Source organism: Pan troglodytes, chromosome 2, assembly GCF_028858775.2.
Source record: "Pan troglodytes isolate AG18354 chromosome 2, NHGRI_mPanTro3-v2.0_pri, whole genome shotgun sequence".
NCBI classification, from domain to species: Eukaryota; Metazoa; Chordata; class Mammalia; order Primates; family Hominidae; genus Pan; species Pan troglodytes.
The window spans coordinates 134,369,865-134,394,716 of NC_086015.1; the positions used below are offsets into that span (position 1 = coordinate 134,369,865).

At 38.3% G+C, this 24,852-nt stretch overlaps 1 protein-coding gene across 50 annotated transcripts in view; it reads left to right on the plus strand.

The window, feature by feature from the left end:
- NEK11 (NIMA related kinase 11) overlaps positions 1–24,852 on the plus strand; it is a 323,630-nt gene that overhangs the window by 91,605 nt on the left and 207,173 nt on the right. For all 50 annotated transcript variants that reach the window (XM_063807178.1, XM_063807173.1, XM_063807184.1 and 47 more), the window contains 2 exons: positions 14,847–14,911; positions 15,939–16,065. In XM_063807178.1, coding sequence (XP_063663248.1) covers positions 14,847–14,911; positions 15,939–16,065 — 192 coding nt within the window. The remainder of the gene's footprint in view (positions 1–14,846; positions 14,912–15,938; positions 16,066–24,852) is intronic.

The window sequence follows — 24,852 nt, forward strand, 5'->3', positions numbered from 1 at the left end:
ACAGGGACAATTTGACTTCCTCTTTTCCTAATTGAATACCCTTTATTTCTTTCTCCTGCCTGATTCCCCTGACCAGAACTTCCAACACTATGTTGAATAGGAGTGGTGAGAGAGGGCATCCCTGTCTTGTGCCAGTTTTCAAACAGAATGCTTCCAGTTTTTGCCCATTCAGTATGATATTGGCTGTGGGTTTGTCCTAAATAGCTCTTATTATTTTGAGATACATTCCATCAATACTTAGTTTATTGAGAGTTTTGGGTATGAAGGGCTGTTGAAGTTTGTCAAAGGCCTTTTCTGCATCTATTGAGATAATCATGAGGTTTTTGTCTTTGGTTCTGTTTATATGATGGATTACGTTTATTGATTTGCATATGTTGAACCAGCCTTGCATCCCAGGGATGAAGCCAACTTGATCGTGGTGGATAAGCTTCTTGATGTGCTGTTGGATTCAGTTTGCCAGTATTTTATTGAGGATTTTTGCATCAATGTTCCTCAGGGATATTGGTCTAAAATTCTCTTTTTTTGTTGTGTGTCTGCAGGCTTTGGTATCAGGATGTTGCTGGCCTCATAAATGAGTTAGGGAGGATCCCTCTTTTTCTGTTAATTAGAATAGTTTCAGAAGGAATGATACCAATTCATGTTTGTACCTCCGGTAGAATTCGGCTGTGAATCCATCTGGTCCTGGACTTTTTTTGGTTGGTAGGCTATTAATTATTGCCTCAATTTCAGAGCCTGTTATTAGTCTATTCAGGGATTCAACTTCTTCCTGGTTTAGTCTTGGGAGGGTGTATGTGTCCAGGAATTTATCCGTTTGTTCTAGATTTTCTAGTTTATTTGAGTAGAGGTGTTTATAGTATTCTCTGATGGTAGTTTGTATTTCTGTGGGATCGGTGGTGATATCCCCTTTATCATTTTTTTTTGCATCTATTTGATTCTTCTCTTTTTTCTTCTTTATTAGTCTTGCTAGCTGTCTATCAATTTTGTTGATCTTTTCAAAAACCAGCTCCTGGATTGATTGATTTTTTGAAGGGTTTTTTGTGTCTCTGTCTTCTTCAGTTCTGCTCTGATCTTAGTTATTTCCTGCCTTCTGCTAGCTTTGAATGTGTTTGCTCTTGCTTCTCTAGTTCTTTTAATTGTGATGTTAGGGTGCCAATTTTAGATCTTTCCTGCTTTCTCTCATGGGCATTTAGTGCTATAAATTTCCCTCTACTCACCGCTTTAAATGTGTCCCAGAGATTCTGGTATGTTGTGTCTTTGTTCTCATTGGTTTCAAAGAATATCTTTATTTCTGCCTTCATTTTGTTATGTACGCAGTAGTCATTCAAGAGCAGGTTGTTCAGTTTCCGTGTAGTTGAGCGGTTTTGAGTGAGTTTCTTAATCCTGAGTTCTAGTTTGATTGCACGGTGGTCTGACAGACAGTTGTTATAATTTCTGTTCTTTTACGTTTGCTGAGGAGTGCTTTACTTCCAACTATGTGGTCAATTTTGGAATAAGTGCAATGTGGTGCTGAGAAGAATGTATATTCCGTTGATTTGGGGTGGAGAGTTCTGTAGATGTCTATTAGGTCTGCTTGGTGCTGAGCTGAGTTCAAATCCTGGATATCCTTGTTAACTTTCTGTCTCGTTGTTCTGCCTAATGTTGACAGTGGGATGTTAAAGTTTCCCATTATTATTGTGTGGGAGTCTAAGTCTCTTTGTACGTCTCTGAGAACTTGCTTTATGAATCTGGGTTCTCCTGTATTGGGTGTATATATATTTAGGATAGTTAGCTCTTCTTGTTGCATTGATCCATTTTCCATTATGTAATGGCCTTCTTTGTCTCTTTTGATCTTTGTTGGTTTAAAGTCTGTTTTATCAGAGACTAGGATTGCAACCCCTGCTTTTATGTTTTGTTTTGTTTTCCAATTGCTTGGTAGATCTTCCTCCGTCCCTTTATTTTGAGCCTATGTGTGTCTCTACACGTGAGAGGGATCTCCTGAATACAGCACACTGATGGGTCTTGACTCTTTATCCAATTTGCCAGTCTGTGTCTTTTAATTGGAGCATTTTGCCCATTTACATTTATGGTTAATATTGTTATGTGTGAATTTGATCCTGTCATTATGATGTTAGCTGGTTATTTTGCTCGTTAGTTGATGCAGCTTCTTCCTAGCATCGATGGTCTTTACAATTTGGCATGTTTTTGCAGTGGCTGGTACTGGTTGTTCCTTTCCATGTTTAGTGCTTCCTTCAGGAGGTCTTGTAAGGTAGGCCTGGTGGTGACAAAATCTCTCAGCATTTGCTTGTCTGTAAAGGATTTTATTTCTGCCTCACTTATGAAGCTTAGTTTGGCTGGATATGAAATTCCGGGTTGAAAATTCTTTTCTTTAAGAATGTTGAATGTTGGCCCCCACTCTCTTCTAGCTTGTAGAGTTTGTGCTGAGAGATCCGCTGTTAGTCTGATGGGTTTCCCTTTGTGGGTAACCCGACCTTCCACTCTGGCTGCGCTTAACATTTTTTCCTCATTTCAACTTTGGTGAAACTGATAATTATGTGTCTTAGAGTTGCTTGTCTTGAGGAGTTTCTTTGTGGCATTCTCTGTGTTTCCCGAATTTGAATATTGGCCTGCCTTGCTAGATTGGGGAAGTTCTTCTGGATAATATCCTGAAGAGTGTTTTCCAAGTTGGTTCTATTCTCCCTGTCGCTTTCAGGTACACTAATCAGATGTAGATTTGGTCTTTTCACATACTCCTATATTTCTTGGAGTCTTTGTTCGTTCCTTTTTACTCTTTTTTCTCTAAACTTCTCTTCTCGCTTCATTTCATTCATCTGATCTTCAATTACTGATACCCTTTCGTCCACTTGATCAAGTCAGCTACTGAAGCTTATGCATGCGTCACATAGTTCTTGTGCCATGGTTTTCAGTTCCATCAGGTCATTTAAGGTCTTCTCTACGCTGTTTATTCTAGTTAGCCATTCATCTAATCTTATTTCAAGGTTTTTATCTTCTTTGAGATGGGTTTGAACATCCTCCTTTAGCTCGGGGAAGTTTGTTATTACCTATCGGCTGAACCCTTCTTCTCTCAACTCGTCAAAGTCATTCTTCGTCCAGCTTTGTTCCGTTGCTAGCGAGGAGCTGAGCTCCTTTGGAGGAGAAGAGGTGCTCTGATTTTTAGAATTTTCAGCATTTCTTCTCTGGTTTCTCCCCATCTTTGTGGTTTTATCTCCCTTTGGTCTTTGATGATGGTGACGTACAGATGGGGTTTTGGTGTGGATGTCCTTTCTGTCTGTTAGTTTTCCTTCTAACAGTCAGGACCCTCAGCTGCAGGTCTGCTGGAGTTTGCTGGAGGTCCATTGCAGACCCTGTTTGCCTGGGTATCACCAGCAGAGGCTGCAGAACAGCAAACATTGCAGAATGGCAAATGTTGCTGCCTGATTCTTCCTCTGGAAGCTTGGTCTCAGAGGGGCACCTGGCTGTAGGAGGTGTCTGTTGGCCCCTACTGGGATGTGCCTCCCAGTTAGGCTACTCAGGGGTCAGGGCCCAGTTAAGGAGGCAGTCTGTCCGTTCTCAGATCTCAAACTCTGTGCTGGGAGAACCACTGCTCTCTTTAAAGCTATCAGACAGGGACGTTTAAGTCTGCAGAAGTTTCTGCTGCCTTTTGTTCAGCTATGCCCTGCCCCCAGTGGTGGAGTCTACAGAGGCAGGCAGGCCTCCTTGAACTCCGGTGGGCTCCACCCAGTTTGAGCTTCCAGGCCACTTTGTTTACCTACTCAAGCCTCAATAATGGTGGACGCCCCTCCCCCAGCCTCACTGCCCCCTTGCAGTTCGATCTCAGACTGCTGTGCTAGCAGTGAGAGAGGCTCCGTGGGTGCGGGACCCTCCAAGCCAGGCATGGGATATAATCTCCTGGTGTGCCATTTGCTAAGACCATTGGAAAAGCACAGTATTAGGGTGGGAGTGTCCCAACTTTCCAGGTACCATCTGTCACGGCTTCCCTTGACTAGGAAAGGGAATTCCCTGACCCCTTGCACTTCCCAGGTGAGGTGATGCCCCGCCCTGCTTCAGCTCACGCTCTGTGGGCTGCACCCACTGTCCAGCAAGCCCCAGTGAGATGAACCCGGTATGTCAGTTGGAAATGCAGAAATCACCCATCTTCTGTGTCGCTCATGCTGGGAGCTGTAGACTGGAACTGTTCCTATTCGGCCATCTTGGAACCTCCTCCCTGTTGTGTTTTTTCCTGAAAGGTAGTGTTAAGAACTCATTTTTAATGTAGTGAGGCTTCCAGGGAAGAGCCATACTTGGAAATCTGAGTCAGTAAATATGACTGTGGAAGGAGGTGTCCTACCCCAGATTTGAAGATGGAAAAGCAGAGAGAAGTTGTGTTTGGTGTTACTGGAGATTCCTGCTTTCTCCTGGTCCTCACTTCTTGAGGATATCCTGCAGTCACTTTTTCAAGGTAACCTCACCCCTGAGCCAGGTGTAGGCACACTCCTGATATGCTGACAGTGGCCAATAGTTTGAGGAAGACCTGACCCTGCTTCTGACTTACAACGTAGAGGACTCATTGTGTTAGTGAGGGGACATGAGACTGATGAAGAAAGGCAGGTGCCTCAGTGCCCAGGACAGGGGCCACATGGCAAAGACCAGTAACAGGAGTTGCCTGGGTTGTGCATCACAAAGGAGCCATTGGCTGTGCCAGCACCTTTGGCAAGAAGAGTTTGTGATCCACCCTGAGAACCTGCTAGATGAAGGATAGACCTCCAGGGAGGGTTTCATAAACTGTTCATATTAGGGCTTGAGGGGAGGTGAGAGGAATTGTCCATACCTTCTCCACAGTTCTACCTTGGGCTGGAGGCCTGAGAAATGCCTGCCCTCTGTACCTCCACAGACTGTTCTTCATCCTAGCATGGGCCCTGGATGCTGGGGAAGAATGACCTGATGGGGAGATGGAGATGGGATTTTTAGCATGAATTTGAACCAGAAACTGTCAGCAAATCTTAACCAGATCACTTGGGTGTCATGAAACATAGAAATGAGAGGGACCCACCACTTGAACAGATATGGTATGGTGCACTTGAGATAATAGATGGAGAACTGTGTTGAGCTTTTTAGAAGAAAGATTTCATATAAACTTTATTGCCTGTTACCTTATTATCTGTTGGATTTCATTTTCATATACTTCAAAGGAATGGATATTAGCCAAACATAGGATAAAATTATGCTGGCTCATTTTGGCTTACTGTAACCACAAAGCCAATACATTACGATTTTTTTTTTCTCCTGAGACGGAGTCTTGCTCTGTCGCTCAGGGTGGAGTGCAATGGCATGATCTCGGCTCACTGTAACCTCTGCTTCCCAGGTTCAAGCAATTCTCCTGCCTCAACCTCCCAAGTAGCTGGGATTACAGGCATACGCCACCATGCCCGTCTAATTTTTGTATTTTTAGTAGAGATGGGGTTTCACCGTGCTGGCCAGGCTGATCTCGAACTCCTGACCTTGTGATCTGCCTGCCTCGGCCTCCCAAAGTGCTGGGATTACAGGCATGAGCCACCATGCACGGCCAATTATAATTTTTCAATAGATATTTAGCAAATAGCTTGATACCTGGTTTGTTGCATAGAATTTATTGTTCCATTACCACAGTGCCAGCTAATTACTTCTCATAACTGCTTTCTAACATATTGTATGCCTTATTCTTAAAGTATCTACTGATGAGTTACTAATTTATATATTTATAGAGGCCTATCAATGTATTATTATTTGTAATTCATCTTCTGCTTGTCTAGTCTAGGTGTCATCAGGTGAGTTTCTTTGGAATGTTTTACTTACTCCAAAGTTACAGCACCAAGTCTTCTGGTGGGCTCCTTAGCTCACTATTGCAAATCCTAAACCTGTTGTCTCTTTGACTTCCTAGAATCAATAGCTATAGAAACCAAGTGATCAACTTAAGACGCTCTTAATTGCAAATAACAGAAGCAGATTAAACAGTAGAGAAAATTTATTACCTTGCCTAACATGAAGTCTCCAAAGTGAGTTGTTCTAGAGCTGGTTAACTTGGGTGGCTGAGCAGTATTCTCTGGGGTTCTAGTTCTTTCTCTTTATTCCACCATTCTCAGTGTGTTTGGCTTTTGTAGTCAGACTTGTCCTCTTGTGGTTGCCAGAATGGCTGTAACACGACCACGTATCCCGCCTTCACACAACAGTAACCAAACTCCAGAAAAGGTAAAAGGGACATATGGCATGTCACTCCCCCCTTTTTTTGTCTTTTATAAGAGTAGGGAAGTATTTCCTACAAGATTCCAGCAGACTTCCCTTATGTCTCATTGATGTTAGAAAAATTTCAAAAAACATGGAAGAGACAAAAGATATTAGTGGATATTTTTCCACTGCAGTGCTGGACTTAACTTTCTATTATCTGGGCTACTTCCTAACTCTGTGGAGGCAGAGGCACACTTGAATATTTTTTTCCAGCAGAGATGCAAATAATTTCTGTCCAGTAGAACAGATATCCCTGGTGATGATGGTTTATGGCCTTGTTGGGCATTAACCAGTTTTGTATCTAACTCAGCAATCATATCCCCCTGCCACATTCACCCCCTACACCCCCCACTTCCTTTACCTAACAGGCCTGAGGAGGGCTGAGCCTCCCCAGAGGCTCATGGGGTTCTGGTGTCAAGGGAGAAGAGGAGGAGAATGGTTATTGGGTAGGCATTTCACAGTTCCTGCCACACCAAGAGAACCCCAGAGTAGGCATAGAGAAAGCCAGGTTTCATTTAACACGGTTAGTAAATACTGTTGTTCTCTTTTTAAATCAGTTAAGAAGTCAGCAACATACTCATGTACAGCATAGGTCTAGGTATCGTGGGAATGTAAGAAGGCAGTAGAAAATAGTTATTAAATAGCAAAGTTTTTATAGATAAACAGACCTATGTGAGAATAGTGGTTTATAGAGTCAAAGAGACCTCAGTTTGAACCAATAGGCTATACAACATTGGGCAAGTTATTTGGCCTTTCTAGGCCTTGATTTCCTCATCTCCAGATTGGGCATAACAGTAAAAAAATAGTAGTATAGTGCTTAGGATGATAGCATCTGGGGTTATGGACCTCAAGATGAAGTGGCCTAGTGTTGCATTGTCTAGTTTTGCTCTTCTCTTTTCTCTCTATTCTTAGAAACATACTTATTCCTCTCTAATCCACTAAAGGGTTAAAGAGGCTAAAGATTATTTGAATTAGGGGAAATTCTCACTATCATATCCAGTTCTTCACTTTATATGCTGATTTTATAGGCCCGGTTGAGTTTCTGCCCATTTGTGTCCTATAAAGTAAACTATATGATCTTTATGAGTGACTTTTCTTTAAAATGTTGTTAGTCAGAATTTGCTTAGTCAGAATAAAGCTGGATGGTTGAGGCCTGAACACTTTACAAAGGTAACATTATTACATGTGTACTATCATTAATTCTAATGGTAAAAATTATTTTTATAATTGATATTTCTGGTTTTAATTAATAATAGTAATATTAATTTGGTGGGCATGTAACTGAGAGTGATCATTTACTGAGAGAGATATTTCCTTATGACCAGGTGAATGTCTTTATTGGTAATTATTTACAATTATAAATAATTCTTTAGTAAAGTGACAGTGGTTAGGTTTCCCTTCTGCCATCTCTTACAGTTGCTGATGTACTTAAAAAAAAACTCTCTAACCTGAGTGTAAGCATTATGAGATACATAGCCTTGTCTTATGAATCTTTGTATCTGTCACATTATGTAGTACAGCACATAACATCTAGTTGGCACTCAATAATTGTTTTTTGGATTAATGAATGAGTCCCACTAGATAGTATTCATCTTTGTACCAAGGATAGTGTTTTAAAAACCAACATGCATTTATTGAGCATCTCCTGTGAGTAAAGAACTGTGAAGAGGAAGAGATGATATTAATAGAAATGTGGCTCAAGCATTTGCTAAGGCTGCCAGAAGCATTGGTAGGGCCAGATCTTGAAATCTCTAGCAGGCCACGTATAGAACTGTAGACTATTCTGGAAGCAGTGCAGAGCCATTGAAGGACTTAAGTTGGTGTTTAAAGGACAGATTTTCATTTTATAAAGCCACAACCCCATTTCTGACCTAAGGCTCAAGAATACTGCTCCCAGACTGGGTTCTCCTATTTAAGCAGGGGGACAGATACACTGCAGTCAATTTCTTCTTAAAGACTTTAACTCCAATTGTGTCCTTCTTTTCTATTATTTTTATTCAGGATTTCAGTTCTACTTCCTTTATGTACCCCACAAATTATTAATTAGTGCTACCATTATTATTGGTTTACAAGCCAAAACTAGTTTAGATTTCCCCACTTTTATCAATCTCTTGGTTCACCACTTCTTCCACCCCATGTCTTCCTTCTGTGGTCATTTTTTTTCCTCCCTAAAACAAATCCTTAAGTTACGTGAATGATAAACACTCAGTTTCTTTGTTTGTTTGTTTGAAAATGTTTTTATTTTTTCCTCATCCTTTTATAATAGTTTAGCTACTATTTCAGCTAAAAATGTATTATTATTTAGCTATTATTAAAAATGAAATTCCAGATTGACAGATTTTTATCTGACATTTTGAAAATGTTATCTCACTGTCTTCTGGATTCTGTTATTGATGTTAAGTCACTTTCCATGTAACAGACATTCTTATTAAGGTAATATCTTTTCTTTCAGTTGATTCTCAACATCTTTGTCCTTGGTGTTTTCCAATATTACAGTGTTATGTCTACTTGTGGATTTTTATTTTAAATTCTGCTTGGGATTTCTTTTGCTTCTGAGCTTGTGAATTCATGAAAACTTCTAAATTCTGAAAATACCTCGTCATTCTCTCTTTGAATTTTGCTTCTCCCCTATTCTCCTTTTACAATGCTTAAAGATGTATGTTAGACCATCACATTCTGTTCTTCATTGCTATGCACTCCTTCTAGGAATCCATTTATATATATATTAGAACTTTAAGCCTGTATTTCAGATGTCTCTTATACTCTTTTCTATGTTTTCTTTTTCTTTCTTTCTTTCTTTTTTTCTTTTTTTTTTTTTTTTTTTGAGACAGAGTCTCACTCTTGTTGCCCAGGCTGGAGTACAGTGGCGCGATCCTGGCTCACTGCAACCTCCGCCTCCCATGTTCAAGCAATTATCCTGCCTCAGCCTCCTGAGTAGCTGGAATTACAAGTGCCTGCCACCATGCCTGGCTAATTTTTGTACTTTTAGCAGAGATGAGCTTCATCATGTTGGCCATGCTGGTCTTGAACTCCTGACCTCAGGTGATCCACCCACCTCGGCCTCCCAAAGAGCTGGGATTACAGGTGTGAGCCACTGTGCCTAGCCTTTTCTATGTTTTTAATCTTTTTTTCTTTTTGCACCTCAGTTGAAATACTTTTCACTAACCATTATTCCAGTTTCTAAATCCTCTCTTCTGCTGTGTCTAATTTGATTTCAAACATATGCACTAAATTCTTAATTTTAGTAAAATTTTGTTTCAGTTTTAGAATTTCCATTTGATTCCTAGAAAATATATATATATGCACTCCTTCTAGTGCATATAAAAATATATATTTTTTTCTATATAGAAAATATATAGAATCTAGCTCTCTATTGAAATTCTCCATTGTGTCAGTTATTTTCTTGAGCAATAATCACAGTTATTTTCAAATCCTTGTCCAATAATTTCAATAGGTGGATCACTTGTGTATTTATTTCTATATCTCTTTTTTTCTTTTGGTTTTTAATCATTTGATCTTATCTTTTGGCATGCCTGGTAGTTTTTGAGTGAATGCTGAACAATATATGTGAAATATTGAGAGATGTTAGATGATATTACTTTTCTCTGGAAAGGATTTATTTTTTTTTTCTCTGCCTGACAGTTATATTTAGGGCAGATCACCTTGATCTAATGAGGAACTGAAATAGTTTAACTGTAGGCTGTAGGCTTTTGGAGGGTTGGTCTATTTTCAGTTTGCCTTTATTTCTATGAAGAAGTTTTTCAGAGATTTCAGCTGAAGGGTTTAGTTTTTTACTAAGATACCTCTTCCTTTGTGGACCCTGAAATCCAAGTTTATTGAATCTACTCAAAGCTCTGATTAAAAATTTAAAATAAACTTTATTTTTTAAAGCAGTTTTAGGTTCACAGCAAAATTGAGTGGAAGGTACAGAGATTTCCCTTATACACCCTGCTCCCACACATGCATTGCCTCCCCTGTTATCAGCATTGCTACCAGTCATACATTTGTTATAACAGATGAACCTACATTGACAGATCATTATCATCAAAGTCTATAGTTTACATTAGGGTTCATTCTTAGTGCTATACATTCTTTGAGTTTGGGCACATGTATGACATGTACCCATCATTTTAGTATCACAAAGTTGTTGCATGGCCCTAAAAATTCTCTGTGCTCTCCTTACTCATTCTTCCCTCCCTCTTAAACCCTGGCAACCACTTATCTTTTTGTTGTCTCCATAGTTTAACATTTTCCAGATTGTCATATAGCTGGAATCATATATAGATTTCTCAGGCTGACCTCTTTCACTTAGTAGTATGCATTTAAGTTTCTTCCATGTCTTTTCATGCCTTAATAGCTCATATCTTCTTAGCACTAAATAATATTCTATTGTGTGAATGTACCATGGTTTATTTAACCATTCCCCTACTGAAGGACACTTTTGTTGCTTTCAAGTTTTGGCAATTATGAATAAAGCTGCTATAAACACCATTGTGCAGGTTTTTGTGTGGACATAGTTTTTAATTCATTTGAATAAATACGAAGGAACATGATTGCTGGATTATGTGATAAGCATTTGTATCATTTTGTAAGAAACTGCCAAACTGTCTTCCAAAGTGGCTGAACCATTTTGTATTCCCACTAGCAGCGAATGAGAGTTTCTGTTGCTCCACATCCTTGTGAGCATTTGGTGTTGTCAGTGTCTCGATTTGGGCCGTTCTAATAGGTGTGTAGTGGTACTTCATTGTTGTTTTAATTTGCATTTCTCTGATGACATATGATGTAAAACATCTTTTCAGGTTTATTTGCCTTTTGTATATCATCTTTGGTTAGGTGTCTGTTAAGGTCTTTGGCCCATTTTAAAACCAGATTATTTTCTTATTGTTGAGTTTTAATAGTTCTTTGTATATTTTGGATAACAGTCTTTTTTTTTTTTTTTTTTTGAGACTGAGTCTCGCTCTGTCACGCAGGCGTGTCAGAGTCACAATCTTGGCTCACTGCAAGCTCCACCTCCCAGGTTCATGCCATTCTCCCGCCTCAGCCTCCCAAGTAGCTGGGACTACAGGCGCCCACCACCACGCCTGGCTAATTTTATTTTTGTATTTTTAGTAGAGATGGGGTTTCACCACGTTAGCCAGGATGGTCTCGATCTCCTGACCTTGTGATCTGCCCGCCTCAGCCTCCCAAAGTACTGGGATTACAGGCTTGAGCCACTGCACCCGGCCAACAGTCTATCAGATACGTCTTTTGCAAATATTTTCTCCCAGTCTGTGGCTTATCTTTTTATTCCTTGACAGTGTTTTCTTACAGAGCAGAAATTTTTTATTTTAATAAAGTCTAGCTTCTCAATTCTTTCATGGATTGTGACTTTGGTGTTATATTTAAAAAGTTATCACCAAACTTAAAATCATCTAGATTTTATCACATATTATTTTCTAGCAGTTTTATAGTTTCACATTTTTTAGGCCTATGATTCATTTTTGAGTTAATTTTTGCAAAGGCTGTAAGGTCTGTGTCTAGATTCATCTATTGTATATGAATGCCCAGTTGTTCCAGCACCATTTGTTGAAACGACTGTGTTCCATTGCATTGCCTTTGCTTCTTTGTCAAAGATCAGTTGACTGTATTCATGCAGTTTTATTTCTGGGCTCTCTATTCTGTTTTATTGATTTTTTTTCTCTCCAATACTGTACTGTCTTAATTACTGTACTTTATAGAAAGTCTTGACATCAGGTAGTATCAGTCCTCCAACATTGTTGTTCTCCTTCAAAAGACCCAATATTATGGGTCTTTTGCCTTTCCATACAAATTTTAGAAACTGTTTATCAATGTCTACAAAATAACTTCCTGGGATTTTGATTGGGGTTACATTGCATCTATTGATCAATTTAGAAAGAATCCATATCTTGACAATATTGAGTCTACCTATCCATGAACATGGATTATTTTTCCATTTATTTAGTTCTTCTTTGATTTTTTTTCATTACAGTTGTGTAGCTTTCCTCATATAGATCTTGTACATATTTTATTAGATTTATACCTAAGTGTTTCATTTCAGGGGTACTAATGTAAATATAGTTTGATATAAATGTCAAATTCTACTTGTTCATTGCGGGTATATAGGAAAGCAATTGATTTTTGTGTATCAACCTTGTATTCTGCAACATTGCAGAATTAATTACTTGTTAATTCCAGGAGGTTTTTTTAATTGATTCTTTTGGATTTTCTACTTAGCTGATCATGTCATCTGTAAACAGAGAGTTTGTTTTTTCCTTTCCCATCTCTATTCCTTTTACACTTCATTTTCTTGTTTTACTTAATTAGGTAGGACTTTCAGTATAATGTTGAAAATAAATGATTAGAGGGGACATTTTTCCCTTGTTCCTGATATCAGCAGAAAAACTTCAGGGTTCTCATTGTAAAGTGTGATGTTAGCTGTAGGTTTGTTATAAATATTCCCTATTTCTAGTTTATCAGAGTTATTGTCATGAATGGGTATTGGATTTTGTCAATTGCTTTTTCTGCATCTATTGATTTTTTCATGTGATTTTTCTTCTTTATTCTGTTGATGTGATGGATTACATTAATTGACTTTCAAGTGTTAAAGCAGCCTTGCATACCTGGTATAAATCCCACTTGGTTGTGGTGTATAATTCTCCTGACACAATGTTGGATATATATATGTATATTTTTTGGACAACATCTCGCTCTGTCACCCAGGCTGGAGTGCAGTGGGGTGATCTCAGCTCACTGCTACCTCTGTCTCCCGGGTTCAAGCGATTCTCCTGCCACAGCCTCACAAGTAGCTGGGATTACAGGCCCCTGCCACCATGCCCAGCTAACTTTTGTATTTTTAGTAGAGACGGAGTTTCACCGTGTTGGCCAGGCTGGTGTCGAACTCCTGACCCCAGGTGATCCACCCACCTCGGCTTCCCAAAGTGCTTGGACCACAGGAATGAGCCGCCATGCCTGGCCTACAATGTTGGATTTGATTTGCTAATATTTCAGTGAGGATTTTTTCATCTACATTCATCAGAGATACTGGTTTTTAGTTTTCTTTTCTTTGTTTGGTTTTAATGTTAGGATGATGCTGACATCTTAAAATGAGTTAGGGAGTATTTCCTCTGCTTTTATTTTCTGAAAGAGATTATAGATATTTGGTGCAATTTCTTCCTTAAATATTTGGTAGAATTTGCCAGTGAACCCATCTGGGCCCAGTGTTTTTTATTTGGAAACTTACTAATTTTTGATTGAATGTATTTAATGAAGATGGGCCTATTTGATTGTCTACTTCCTGTATGATTTTTGGCAGCTTGTGTCTTTGAAGGAATTGGTTCTTTTAATCTAGGTTATCAAATTTGTGGTTATAGATTGTTAATAGTATTGCTTTTTTATTCTTTTAATGTCCACGGAATCCGTAGTGACGCCCTCTCTTTCATTTTTGATTTTAATAGTTTTTGTCTTCTATCTTTTTATTTTACTTAGGCTGGCTAGAGGCTAGTTGATTTTATTGATCTTTTCAAAGAACCAGTTTTATTTTTGTTGATATTCTCTATTGGTTTCTTGTTTTCAATTTTATTATTTCTGCTGTAATATTTCTCCTTACTTTTGGTTTAATTTGCTTTTCTTTTCTAGTTTTCTATGGTGGAAGCTTAGATAACTGATTTTAGAGCTTTCTTTTTTTCTAATATATATATTCAGTGCTGTAAATTTCCCTCTAAGCACTGCTTTTGCTATATCACACAAATTTTGATAAAGTGTGTTTTCATTTTCATTTAGTTCAAAATATTTTAAAATTTCTCTTGAGATTTCTTCTTCATTGTTTAGAAGTGTGTGGTTTTATATTCACATATTTTGGTATTTTCCAGTTATCTTTCTGTTATTAATTTCTAGTTTGATTCCATTTTGATGTGAGAGCAGAAATGGTATGATTTCTCTTCTTTCAAATTTGTTAATGTTTTATGGCCTAGAATGACTTTCAGTTTCTTTTTGAATAATTCCCAGGGATTTTTTTTTCATTTTTATGTGAGCTCAACTGTGCATATATGAAGATATTTGTATACTTTATTCGGCATTTTAGTTTTTTTATGCAAAGATTTTCAAGTTTTCTAGTTCTTTATAATTCCATAAAATAAAGGTCTTAACTGACATAATTTACATTACTGACTTATAGTCGGATTTAATAAATGTTACCTATTCTTAAATATCATCAACAACGTTATTATTTTCACAAGTATACAAAACTTGGACATTTGGGTAATAATAGATTACAAACTGGTCTATCAATTGAGGATATGGTTACTGGATATAGTACTATGTAGATTATGCTACAAAAACGTAATAAAATATAGCCTATTGAAATAGTTGAAAGCATATCACCCTTCTCCAAACTACATGTTCCCCAACCTTTAAAATCTTTATTTTAAAACTTTTGTTTCCTCAGGGAAACTGGAAAGTGTTGTGGCTTTGTAGCTTTTAAACACTGAAAGATATATCTATGGGAGTATATATTTATGTGTAAATCATGTGCAACAACATATATTATTTACATGGGGATTTAAAAATGTTATATTCTGCATGAAGTTGTATATCTTTTTTGCCTTTTGTAGGAGGATACTTCATCGAGACTTAAAGTCAAAGAATGTATTTCTGAAAAATAATCTACTTAAAATTGGTAAGATTTTAAAAAGTATGAATTCCAAAAACGCAGAACAGTATATTCTAGATATTATCATATCAAATTGAAGTAAATGGTACATGGAAGTATTAGAGTAATCATTGGTTTATTTAAATTTCTCAAATTTTTAAGTACATGTGCTGCTGAAACGAACACTAAATTTCTCAGGTTTCTTACCTGATGGGCCCAACAAAACCTAATTGTTTTGTTTCTGAGTATCTGATATAAATTGAGGTGTACAAATTTACCACATATTTGATAGATTTTTCAAATATACTTTGAGTTCCCTGTTTCATGCCAGGCACTTTACAAGTTATTAGAATCATTTTACTGGTTTGATTAGTTACTACAGGTTTCTCATTTATATTATTTCATCACAAGCAATAAGTGGTTATAGATAATGAAAATGTTGATATAATGGCTTTATTAACCTTTAGTTCTTCAGAACTGTACCTCTCCTCATAACAGCTACTGGATCATCTAATCATCATATAGGGTGTTCTTGGGGAAGGAAGGAAGGAAGGAATAAAAGCGTGCAACTAGTTAGGCAAGTATTAAAAAGCTGATAGATTCAAATTTTTATAGTCATGTTCTTAAATAGTCTCAGATCTTTTCTTTAAAATGCTCCATTATTGTAAATTTAAGAACAAATTCTTCTCCCCTCAGGTGAAATTGTATATCATCTTATTCAGTTTTTCCAAAATCATTCTGTTTGCCATTATTCAGACTTGAAATAGCTTTTTATATCAAATTGTCTAGTTTCCCATAATTCCAGAAATAAAGAATTTTAGCTTACATAATTCACTTTCCTGGCTCAAAGTCTTCTTTCTCCTATAAAACTTATGTTTTTAAAACTATTTACCAGCATTGTATAATTTCAGATATATTACTTTTCTTTCCTGTTAAAATGCTATGAACCATTGCATAATAAAATGGTCAAATTAGGCACTCATTCAGTTGTTAATTTCCAGGGCTAATTTTTCATTGGCTTAAAGTATTCATAAAAATTAATTATTATTTCAAGGAGATTTTGGAGTTTCTCGACTTCTAATGGGATCCTGTGACCTGGCCACAACTTTAACTGGAACTCCCCATTATATGAGTCCTGAGGCTCTGAAACACCAAGGCTATGACACAAAGTCGGACATCTGGTGAGTGGGCTAGTGGGCTAGACTCTTCATCTGCTTCCCTAAAAGAATGGTACATTTTGTCTTTCAGCTCATTTACTTACTGCATACATTCACTTTATCCCTTTGACATGAATATTTCTGTGACCAGAGTAAAAGAAGGTCTTTTGCATTTAGAACTCGATATATTTCATTAAACTAGTTTCAAAAATTCTTTTTATTCATTGATAATTGGTTGGTTTTGGATTTTTGGTTCCTGAATCACAAGGGAAAGTTCTTAATGTACCATAAGCATTAAATTTTAATACATTTCTGTTAACCTATTAAATAAAGTATTTGTAACCCTAAGTACTGTGCTTATTCTATTTTAAGGTTAACTTCAATCTCTGTGGGGAATGTACAGCTTTTCTATATTTTTTTTCTTTTTGTTACTTTTAAGAATTTTACTAAAGATATTGGCTTTAAGGATAAACTATTTTTTTTTTTGAAATGGAGTCTTGCTCTGTTGCCCAGGCTGGAGTGCAGTGGCGTGATCTCAGCTCACTGCAACCTCCACCTCTTGGGTTCAAGTGATTCTCCTGCCTCAGCCTCCCTAGTAGCTGGGACTACAGGCTCCCACCACCACGCCTGGCTAATTTTTTGTATTTTTAGTAGGGACGGGTTTCACTGTGTTAGCCGGAATGGTCTCAATCTCCTGACCTCATGATCTGCCTGCCTCAGCCTCCCAAAGTGCTGGGATTACAGGTGTGAGCCACCGCGCCCAGACTAGGATAAACTAAATTTTAAAATTTCTGGATTTTCAGTGACAGATGCATCTGAGATGTCTCAGTTTCTCTGAGCTCTTATATTAAAGGAATTTCTCCTTCCTTGTTATGGAACTAAGTGAAATCTCACTGCAGAAGCCATGTGGAAAATTGTATTCAGTATGTTCTAGTGTAAGCAATAGATCCTATTTCTTTTCCTTAGAAGAGGAATCTTATTATATACTTTTCTGCTTGTTGAGGGTTGAAAGAACAATCTAGCTGAGGGCTTGTTAATTAAGTAAATAATTACTGTATGCAAATCAACATAAATAGTTCTGAGCTTTCAAAGACAAGCAGTGTAAAAGATGTGCTTACTTCACTCTTCTAAAGAAGACAAAGTAGAAAATTACATTTTCTCTGGTTAGGGAAAAGTGAATCACAACAGGGGATATTGCTTAGGATTTTCACAAGGGTCATTATCTGTTCCTTGTTCTCGTGCCTACCAAATGGGAGAGAACATTGTCAAGATTAGGTCTGGGTATGGCAATTCCCCATGAATCCCGTCCTTTCAATTCAGTCTTGCAATTGTTCATTTCTAAATTATTCACGTGTTTTTTTCATCATTGGCTTACTTCTGCCCTGGAGGTCTTTTCAAATTCACCTATCATCTTCTGTCTTCTTTCCTTCTAACCCCCTTAACTACCACATCCAAAAGAAAAAGAAAACCCAAACCAAATAAAACCAAACATCGCAAAGGTATGTATAGAGGAATAACTAATGAGTTCCTTTAAATTTTGCTTTATTGAACATCTACTATTTGCCCAAGACTGTGTAACATTCCTTAGGTATAAAGCAAAAGTGATAGGATTCCTACCTATCAAGAGAAATCTTGCTTCTTTTGGAGTCCCTTTCTCTAGTTTGAGAAATCAATTTTGGGCTTTGCTTCAGATCGAATTTCAGTTATATACCTATATATCTCTTTACATTTAATTTTAAAAATTAATATTATGGACATTTTAAAATAGATTCAAATATATATCTTTATAGTTTAAGGTTATATGGTATCTCAAGAAGATGTTATGTTATGCCATCTGAATTAAGAGTAAATTAATTTACAAAGCCTATCATTTAAGTTTTTGGAATTATATGTAACAAACCTGGCTCCTTTTGACAGGCAGCTATATCTGCTTTCCAGATCAGATGAATATCTCCTAGAAAACAAAAGCAACAGAACCCACAGAGAGGAAAGGAAAGCATAGAGTATTTGTCTCAGTTATGTCAGTGTTATTTCTTTTTAAAAAATTGCTCCTACTATTACCCGGAGTATTATGGGATATCAGATAGTATTGCTATACTTTAGGATTACAAAACTGTCTGACTCAAGAAAAAAAAAACAACCAAAACCTCCAAAATATACAAAGCAGAAGGATTTTAATGTGTTTCTCTGAGCATTAGGTTAGCTCTCCTTGCAGAGATTAACTTTTCAGCAAGTACAAGCTTAGGATTCATCATCATCCTGACCCTAAATAACCACCTTATTATGGATTTAGTAATTACCTTGGTTGTATCAGAATCAAAGTGGGCTTATCTGGTAATGAAATTTCTATTGCCAAACCTAAAATGGAAATAATAAGAGAGAACTATTAATTATAGTGTCAGATACATACGTGTGATGAGTAATCTTTAGTAGACACTCTTAGAAAAATTAGATTGAATGAGGTTGAGAACCTGTCTCTGAATCTCAGTGTGTAGCATCTGTTTATTGTGGAATTTTTTTTTAGGATTAGAAACACTTATGAATAATTGACAAGTGTTTTGTTTTAGCACTAATAGCTGTACATATTATATTTATAATGCTTAAAGGAGAATTTGCTTAAAGGAGAATTGGCCTAATACTAATTATGTTTTCATCTGTAATATTTGCCCATATGTAACATTATCTTCATTCTGCAATCTGTTAAACTTTTCTGGCTTCATTTATTTATAGCATTCAGTACAGGAAGTCCTTCTCCTAAAAGTGGGTTAGGTTCCAAAAGTTTATAAAGTTATTTGCAAAGTTAGGATAATTAGGTTTACTGAGAACAATGCTTTGATCACAGCTGATTTGTATAAGCAATTGTTGAATACTCTTATACCCACAGGAGAAATACAAATATGAGTTGGATTCCTAGGCCAGCTCATTAAATTGATTTAAACTATGAATATTTAGAGTATGTTATTTTGGTAGGAGAAACAAATAAAGGACAATATTATTTGAATAATGGTACTGCAATTAGACAGAAAGAAAACCATGTTTCACTGTTGGTCTTATTTACTTTGTTGTGAGAACCCAACCAGATGGCTCTTTGATCTTGTAGCCCCCATATTCTTTGGGTGATATAAGTAAAGGGAACAGTGGTGGGAATAGTGGCAACATCTAGAGTGTACTGTGAAGCTCTCAGGGTCTTTCTCAGAAATTTGGTGTGGAGGTTGGTTGGGTGGGGGACAGAGAAGGAATCTAGTTCATGCCCGACATTGGACTCAGGCTTTCATGATCTTGGGGCAGAAGTGTCATGCAAGGATTAGCTGTGAGTAGAAGAAAACAGAGAAGAACCAGCACCTGCCTGACCTGCCAGGACCAAGAAAGTATCCTCATGGAAGAACATTTCCAGGGTGGACAGGGAAGGGATGGGGACAACAGCCTATTTTTTTGAGAAATACAGTCCAACTTGCCAGCATTTCCTGTAACTAAAATGAGGCCATCTAGTAGCTGGCAGCCAACAGCTTCATCAGCTCCCTCTTGGTGAAGAAAGCTCTGGAGCAAAAGAATTAATTTTTTTCACTTGCCCATGGCCTGGGAAGTTCTTATGTGGGTTCAGAAGAAAGCTATTGACCAGGGAGTGCTTTCCCAGGGAATAAGCACTGGTGTCAGTATTTTCATCCAATGGAAGCTTAGGTAAGAAAACATTTCAGTCAGGTGAAGTATATTTGAACATTAATATATTTTTTTCAATGACTAGCATGAAATGATTGATACAAACTCTGCAGATAGTACTAATTTGGCCTGATGAATTTTAAAAGGGTTAATAACATAGCTAATAAATCCTTGTTAAATTGATATTGATGGAGGAGGGGCAGTGCAAGATGGCTGAATAAGGGCCCCACTGATCATGCCCCTCCCCAGGAACACCAGGTTTTAAAAAAATTTAAATTTTTAATTCTTGTGGGTACACAGTAGATGTATATATTTATGGGTTACATGAAATATTTTGATATAGGCATGCAATTCATAATAATCACATCATGGAAAATGTGGTATCCTTCTCCTCCAGCATTTATCCTTTGAGGAAGACCAAGTTTTACAACTGTCTACACAAAGGAATCACCTTCATAAGAACCAAAAACCAGGTACCAGCTCAGCCACAGTGGTGTAGAGGACCAAGTGAGATCTTGGAGTCCCTGATTTCATGTCTTAGCTCTTGGATAGCATTGCTGGACCTTCCCTGGGCCAGAGGGGAGCCCACTGCCCTGAGGGGTGAGTTCCAGGCCTGGTGGTATTCACCACAAGCTGAAGGAAGAGTCCTTAGGCCTTAATTGAGCATCAGTGGTAGCCTGGGAATATTCCCTGTAGGCCTGTAGTGGTGGTGGCCATGGGGTGAAGCTCCTCTGCACATAGAAAGGGGAGGAAAGAGTGGGAAGGACTGTGTCATGTGACTTGAGTGCCAGCACAGCCACAGTAGAATATAACACCATGCAGATTTCTAAGGTTTTTAACTCTAGTCCCTGGCTCTGGGAGAGCATCTCTGGACCTGCCCAGGACCTAGGAAACTCACACCCCTCAAGGGAAGGACACAAACCTGGCTGGCTTCATCATCTGCTGCTTGTAGAGCTCCAGGGCCTTGAGTGAACATAGGTAATAGGAAGTAGTTATGGGGGCCTTGGACGAGACCTGGTGCCACTACAGTCCCAGTAGTGGTGACCAAAGGAGTGCTTGTGTCACCCCACCCCCAGTTCCAGGCAACTTAATACAGAGACCCCATTTGTTTGGGAGAAAGTAAGGGAAGAGAACAAGAGTCTTTGCCTTGTAATCCAAAGAATTATTCTGCATGTTATCTAAGACCACCAAGGTGGTACCTCTACAAGTCTGTAAGAACTACAGTGTTACTGGGCTTGGGGTGGCCCCAATGCAGATGTAGCTTAGATCACAACACCCAAGTATTTTCAAATACCTGGAAAGCCTTCCCAAGGAGGATGGGTACAAACAAGCCCAGATGGTGAATACTACAATAAATACCTAACTCTTCAATGCCCAGGCACTGATGAACATTCACAAGTGTCAAGACCAACCAGGAAAACATGACTTTACCTAACAAACTAAACAAGGCACTAGGGACCAACCTGGAGAAACAGAGAAATGCAACCTTTCAGACAGAGAATTCATAATAGCTGTTTTGAAGAAACTCAACAAAATTCAAGATAACACAGAGAAGGAATTCAGATTTATATCAGATAAATTTAACAAAGAGAGTGAAATAATTAAAAAGAATCAAGCAGAAGTTCTGGACTTGAGAAATCCAATTGACTGGAGAATGCATCAGAGTCTCTTAATAGCAGAATTGATCAAGTAGAAGAAAGAATTAGTAAGCTCGAAGACAGGATATTGGAAAATACACAGTCAGAGGAGATAAGAGAAAAAAGAAAAAAAAAAAAGAATGAAGCACACCTCCAAGATCTGGAAAGTAGCCTCAAAAGGCAAGTCTAAGAGTTATTGGCCTTAAAGAGGAAGTGGAGAAACAAATAGGAGTAAGAAGTTTATTAAAAGGAATAGTAACAGAGAACTTCCTGAATCTAGAAAAAGATATTAATATATAAGTATAAGAAGGTTATAGAAGACCAAACAGATTTAACTCATTAATAAATGATGTGGCAAATTTATATACTCTTGTTTTGTTAATTCTGTGGGAGAGCTGGAGAAGGGAGGGTTAGTTCAGGATTTTCTTTCATTCCTCTTACTAAAGAAAAATTTAGTTGTGTTAACAAGTTCTTATTTCAAACACGCAAATTTATTTGGCAAGTATTAAATCTTATCACCACACTTCATTGTTTACGTTGCTTTTTAAATTTGTTTTAAGTCTTGGAATCCCTAGTTGAGACTAGTCTTTCTATAGGAAGTCAAATTGGGATTGAATCTTTCAAATTCCAGGATTGGGCACTTTGTAGCGAGGAGCATCAGGGGCGAGGAAAGAGTGTGGCCATGAGAGCCTGGGCAGGGCCTGGGTTTCTGACGAAGGAGACCCCTTTGGATAGGAGCATAAGGTAAAATGTCCCATGATCCATAGGGGCATGTGGCAGATTGTATTTTCCAAAAATGGCCATCATAACATATCACTTCTCACGTGTTCTTTTCTCACATGTTCTTTTTATAATGTGATGTTGACACACTCTTACTGAGAGGTGGGGTCTGTGTTCCCTCACCTTTAATTTGGGTAAGCCTGTGATTATGGCAAAATTGATGCTATGTGACTTCTGAATCTAGGTAATAAAAACAATATAGATTTTGCTTGGTTCTCTTGAAATTCTTGTTCTTGGAACCCAACTACCCTGTTGTGAGGAAGCCTGAGTGGCACATTGAGAGACCAACATGGAGAGGGCCACATTGAGAGGAACCAAGGCCTTTGGTCTTTACTCCCATTGAGCTTCCAGCTGATAGCCAGCATCAGTTGGCCAGTGATGTGCGTGAGCCATTTTGGAAGTGGATCCTTAAGCCTCAGTTGAGCATCACCAGCAGATGCTGTGGGGAGCAGGTTCAAGGCTTCCCTGTCAATCTCTGGCCAAAAAGATTCATGATCAAAATGACTGATTATTGTTGTTTTAAGGTACTAAGGTTTGGGGTGGTTTTTTAGGCAGCAGTGGTGACTGGAGCAGGACTTCATCAGGAGAACGGCAAGCAGGAGTTGAGAAGTAGCCTCTAATCTAGGCCTCCATGTGACAATCTGGCAGTGTTTGTTTTCTTTATGTCAAAAGGCTCAATAAATTGCTTAAGAGAAGTGGCTTGTGCCAGAAAAGCAATCTGGCACTCTACTTGCTGGTCTGTTTGATGGGTAGAACCCAAGAACCTGGACCACAGCTGAGAACTTCCAGACCAGCAACTTTTCCATGTGCCTCAGAACTCTTCTTTCATTCCTCCTGACTTTGCCTTCTTTCTCCCAACCCCCACCTCAACGTCACCCCTAGCACTGGACCATCTGACTCCAGCCTTATCTTTCTATCACTCCCATGATTCAGTGGTATGCTGGAGCTCATACCAGCTCATAAGACCCAATTATCCACTTTCTTCTCAAGTCAATGTTCACTGATGTCACATTAGTAACTTGAAAACAACCATGGTATTTATACCATGGAAATTTGTAAATTAGGGCTTCTCCTCCTACCTCAGAAAGGCAGTGTACCAGAATAGCTCATACCTTTAGCCTTACTCCTTCTTGCCCCTAGGGTGGTATTTGCAGAAGGGAAGAGACGTGAAGACATGAAGGTTTCTGTCCTCAAAGGAATGATAAACATATAAACAAACTGCTGTATACTGTTATAGTGCAATACATGTTCTGATGTATAAAGCAGAGAGTGATTGACAGCTGGGGATAGGGGTAGAGAGCATCAGCTACAGTCTTAGAGAGTGCATGATTCCTGCTCAGGATGGGGAAAAATGGAGAAGAGTTTGGCAAAATGTATTTCAGGTAAAAAGACCCAATGTCAATGACCATAAGTGAGGGGTGCCCACTGGGAGAAGAGGGAGGGAACTGTGCAGGGAAAGAAAGTGGCTGGCCAGAAGAACCATTTGGCCAGGGCCTTCTCATTCATGAAGGGCCTCAAATGTATGTGTTTAAAATTATTTCCAAATGAGGTGGTATATGTTAAAGGTGTTTATTTAATGCCAAAATTTCAGATATATCACCAATTTTGAAACTTTTATTGGGGTATTTATTTGTTCATTTAAAATATATACTGGGAATTTAAAAATAGTTACAAATGACTTGGACCTTCTCTGACTACTGAAAGACTCTGAGAAATGGTATGAAAGGACATGGAAGCATGAGAAAGCTCAGGTTCTTCTGATTAGCTGTAGGACAAAGTGTGTATGTGGCAAGGAGGGGAGTGTTGGTACATTTGACTGAAGGGCGGGCAGGGGTCAGATGGTGAATGACCCATGTAATTATGAAAAGAAGCTTGTACTTTCATCTTCTGGAGTATGAGAAACTGCTAAAGGCTGTTAAGCAGAGGAATGATGTATCAGTCAGCTTTGCTGCAGTAACAAAGAACTCCAAAAAATCTCAGGTACTTCATATATTGATTCTTTGCCTTACCTGAGGACTACAGATTAACTGAGTTTCTGCTCCAGTTGCAGTCCTGCTCTGATCCATAGTTTTCCCAGTTCCAGGACACAGGTTATGCTCTGAAAAACATGGACAATACAGTGCTAGAGAGAAAGAGCATGTGTCTGCCTTTAGATCCTCCACTCAGTTAGTTGTGACACACTTCATATCCACCCATATTCCACTGGCTGAAGCAAGTCCTGTGCCAATTCCCCCTGTGGGGGAAGGGAAAAAGAATATTTGCAAAGAGCAATCAATCTACCAGGGGAGTCAGTCTTATTATGATGCCAGCTGGGCTATAGAAAACTGACAGGAGGGAGAAGATTGGTGGAGACTAAAGGAGGGAGATAGGTAGGTCTTCTATTAACCTGGCACATTCTACTACTTTTGATGTTCTGTCCATCATAAAAGAGCCTCTGGAGATCATATAAAATTATTAAAGCAGTTGGAACACAGCCATTCAGTCAAAATGTGAAGCAGTTCATGCCCCATAAGCAGTGTCGGCTGTTGCCATATTCGGTCTTAATAGAGTGGCTGAGTAAATAACAGTTGGTTATGTAAGGATGCTTTGATCATTGTTTCCATTGCCAACCTACCTCCCTACCCCAACTCCAAACACTATCCACATCCTTTCCTAAGCTGTATGGTTTGCATAAAATCTATAACTGTGACCTTAAGAATAGCTAAAGATGCAAAGAAGCTTTGACTTTTAGCCAGTT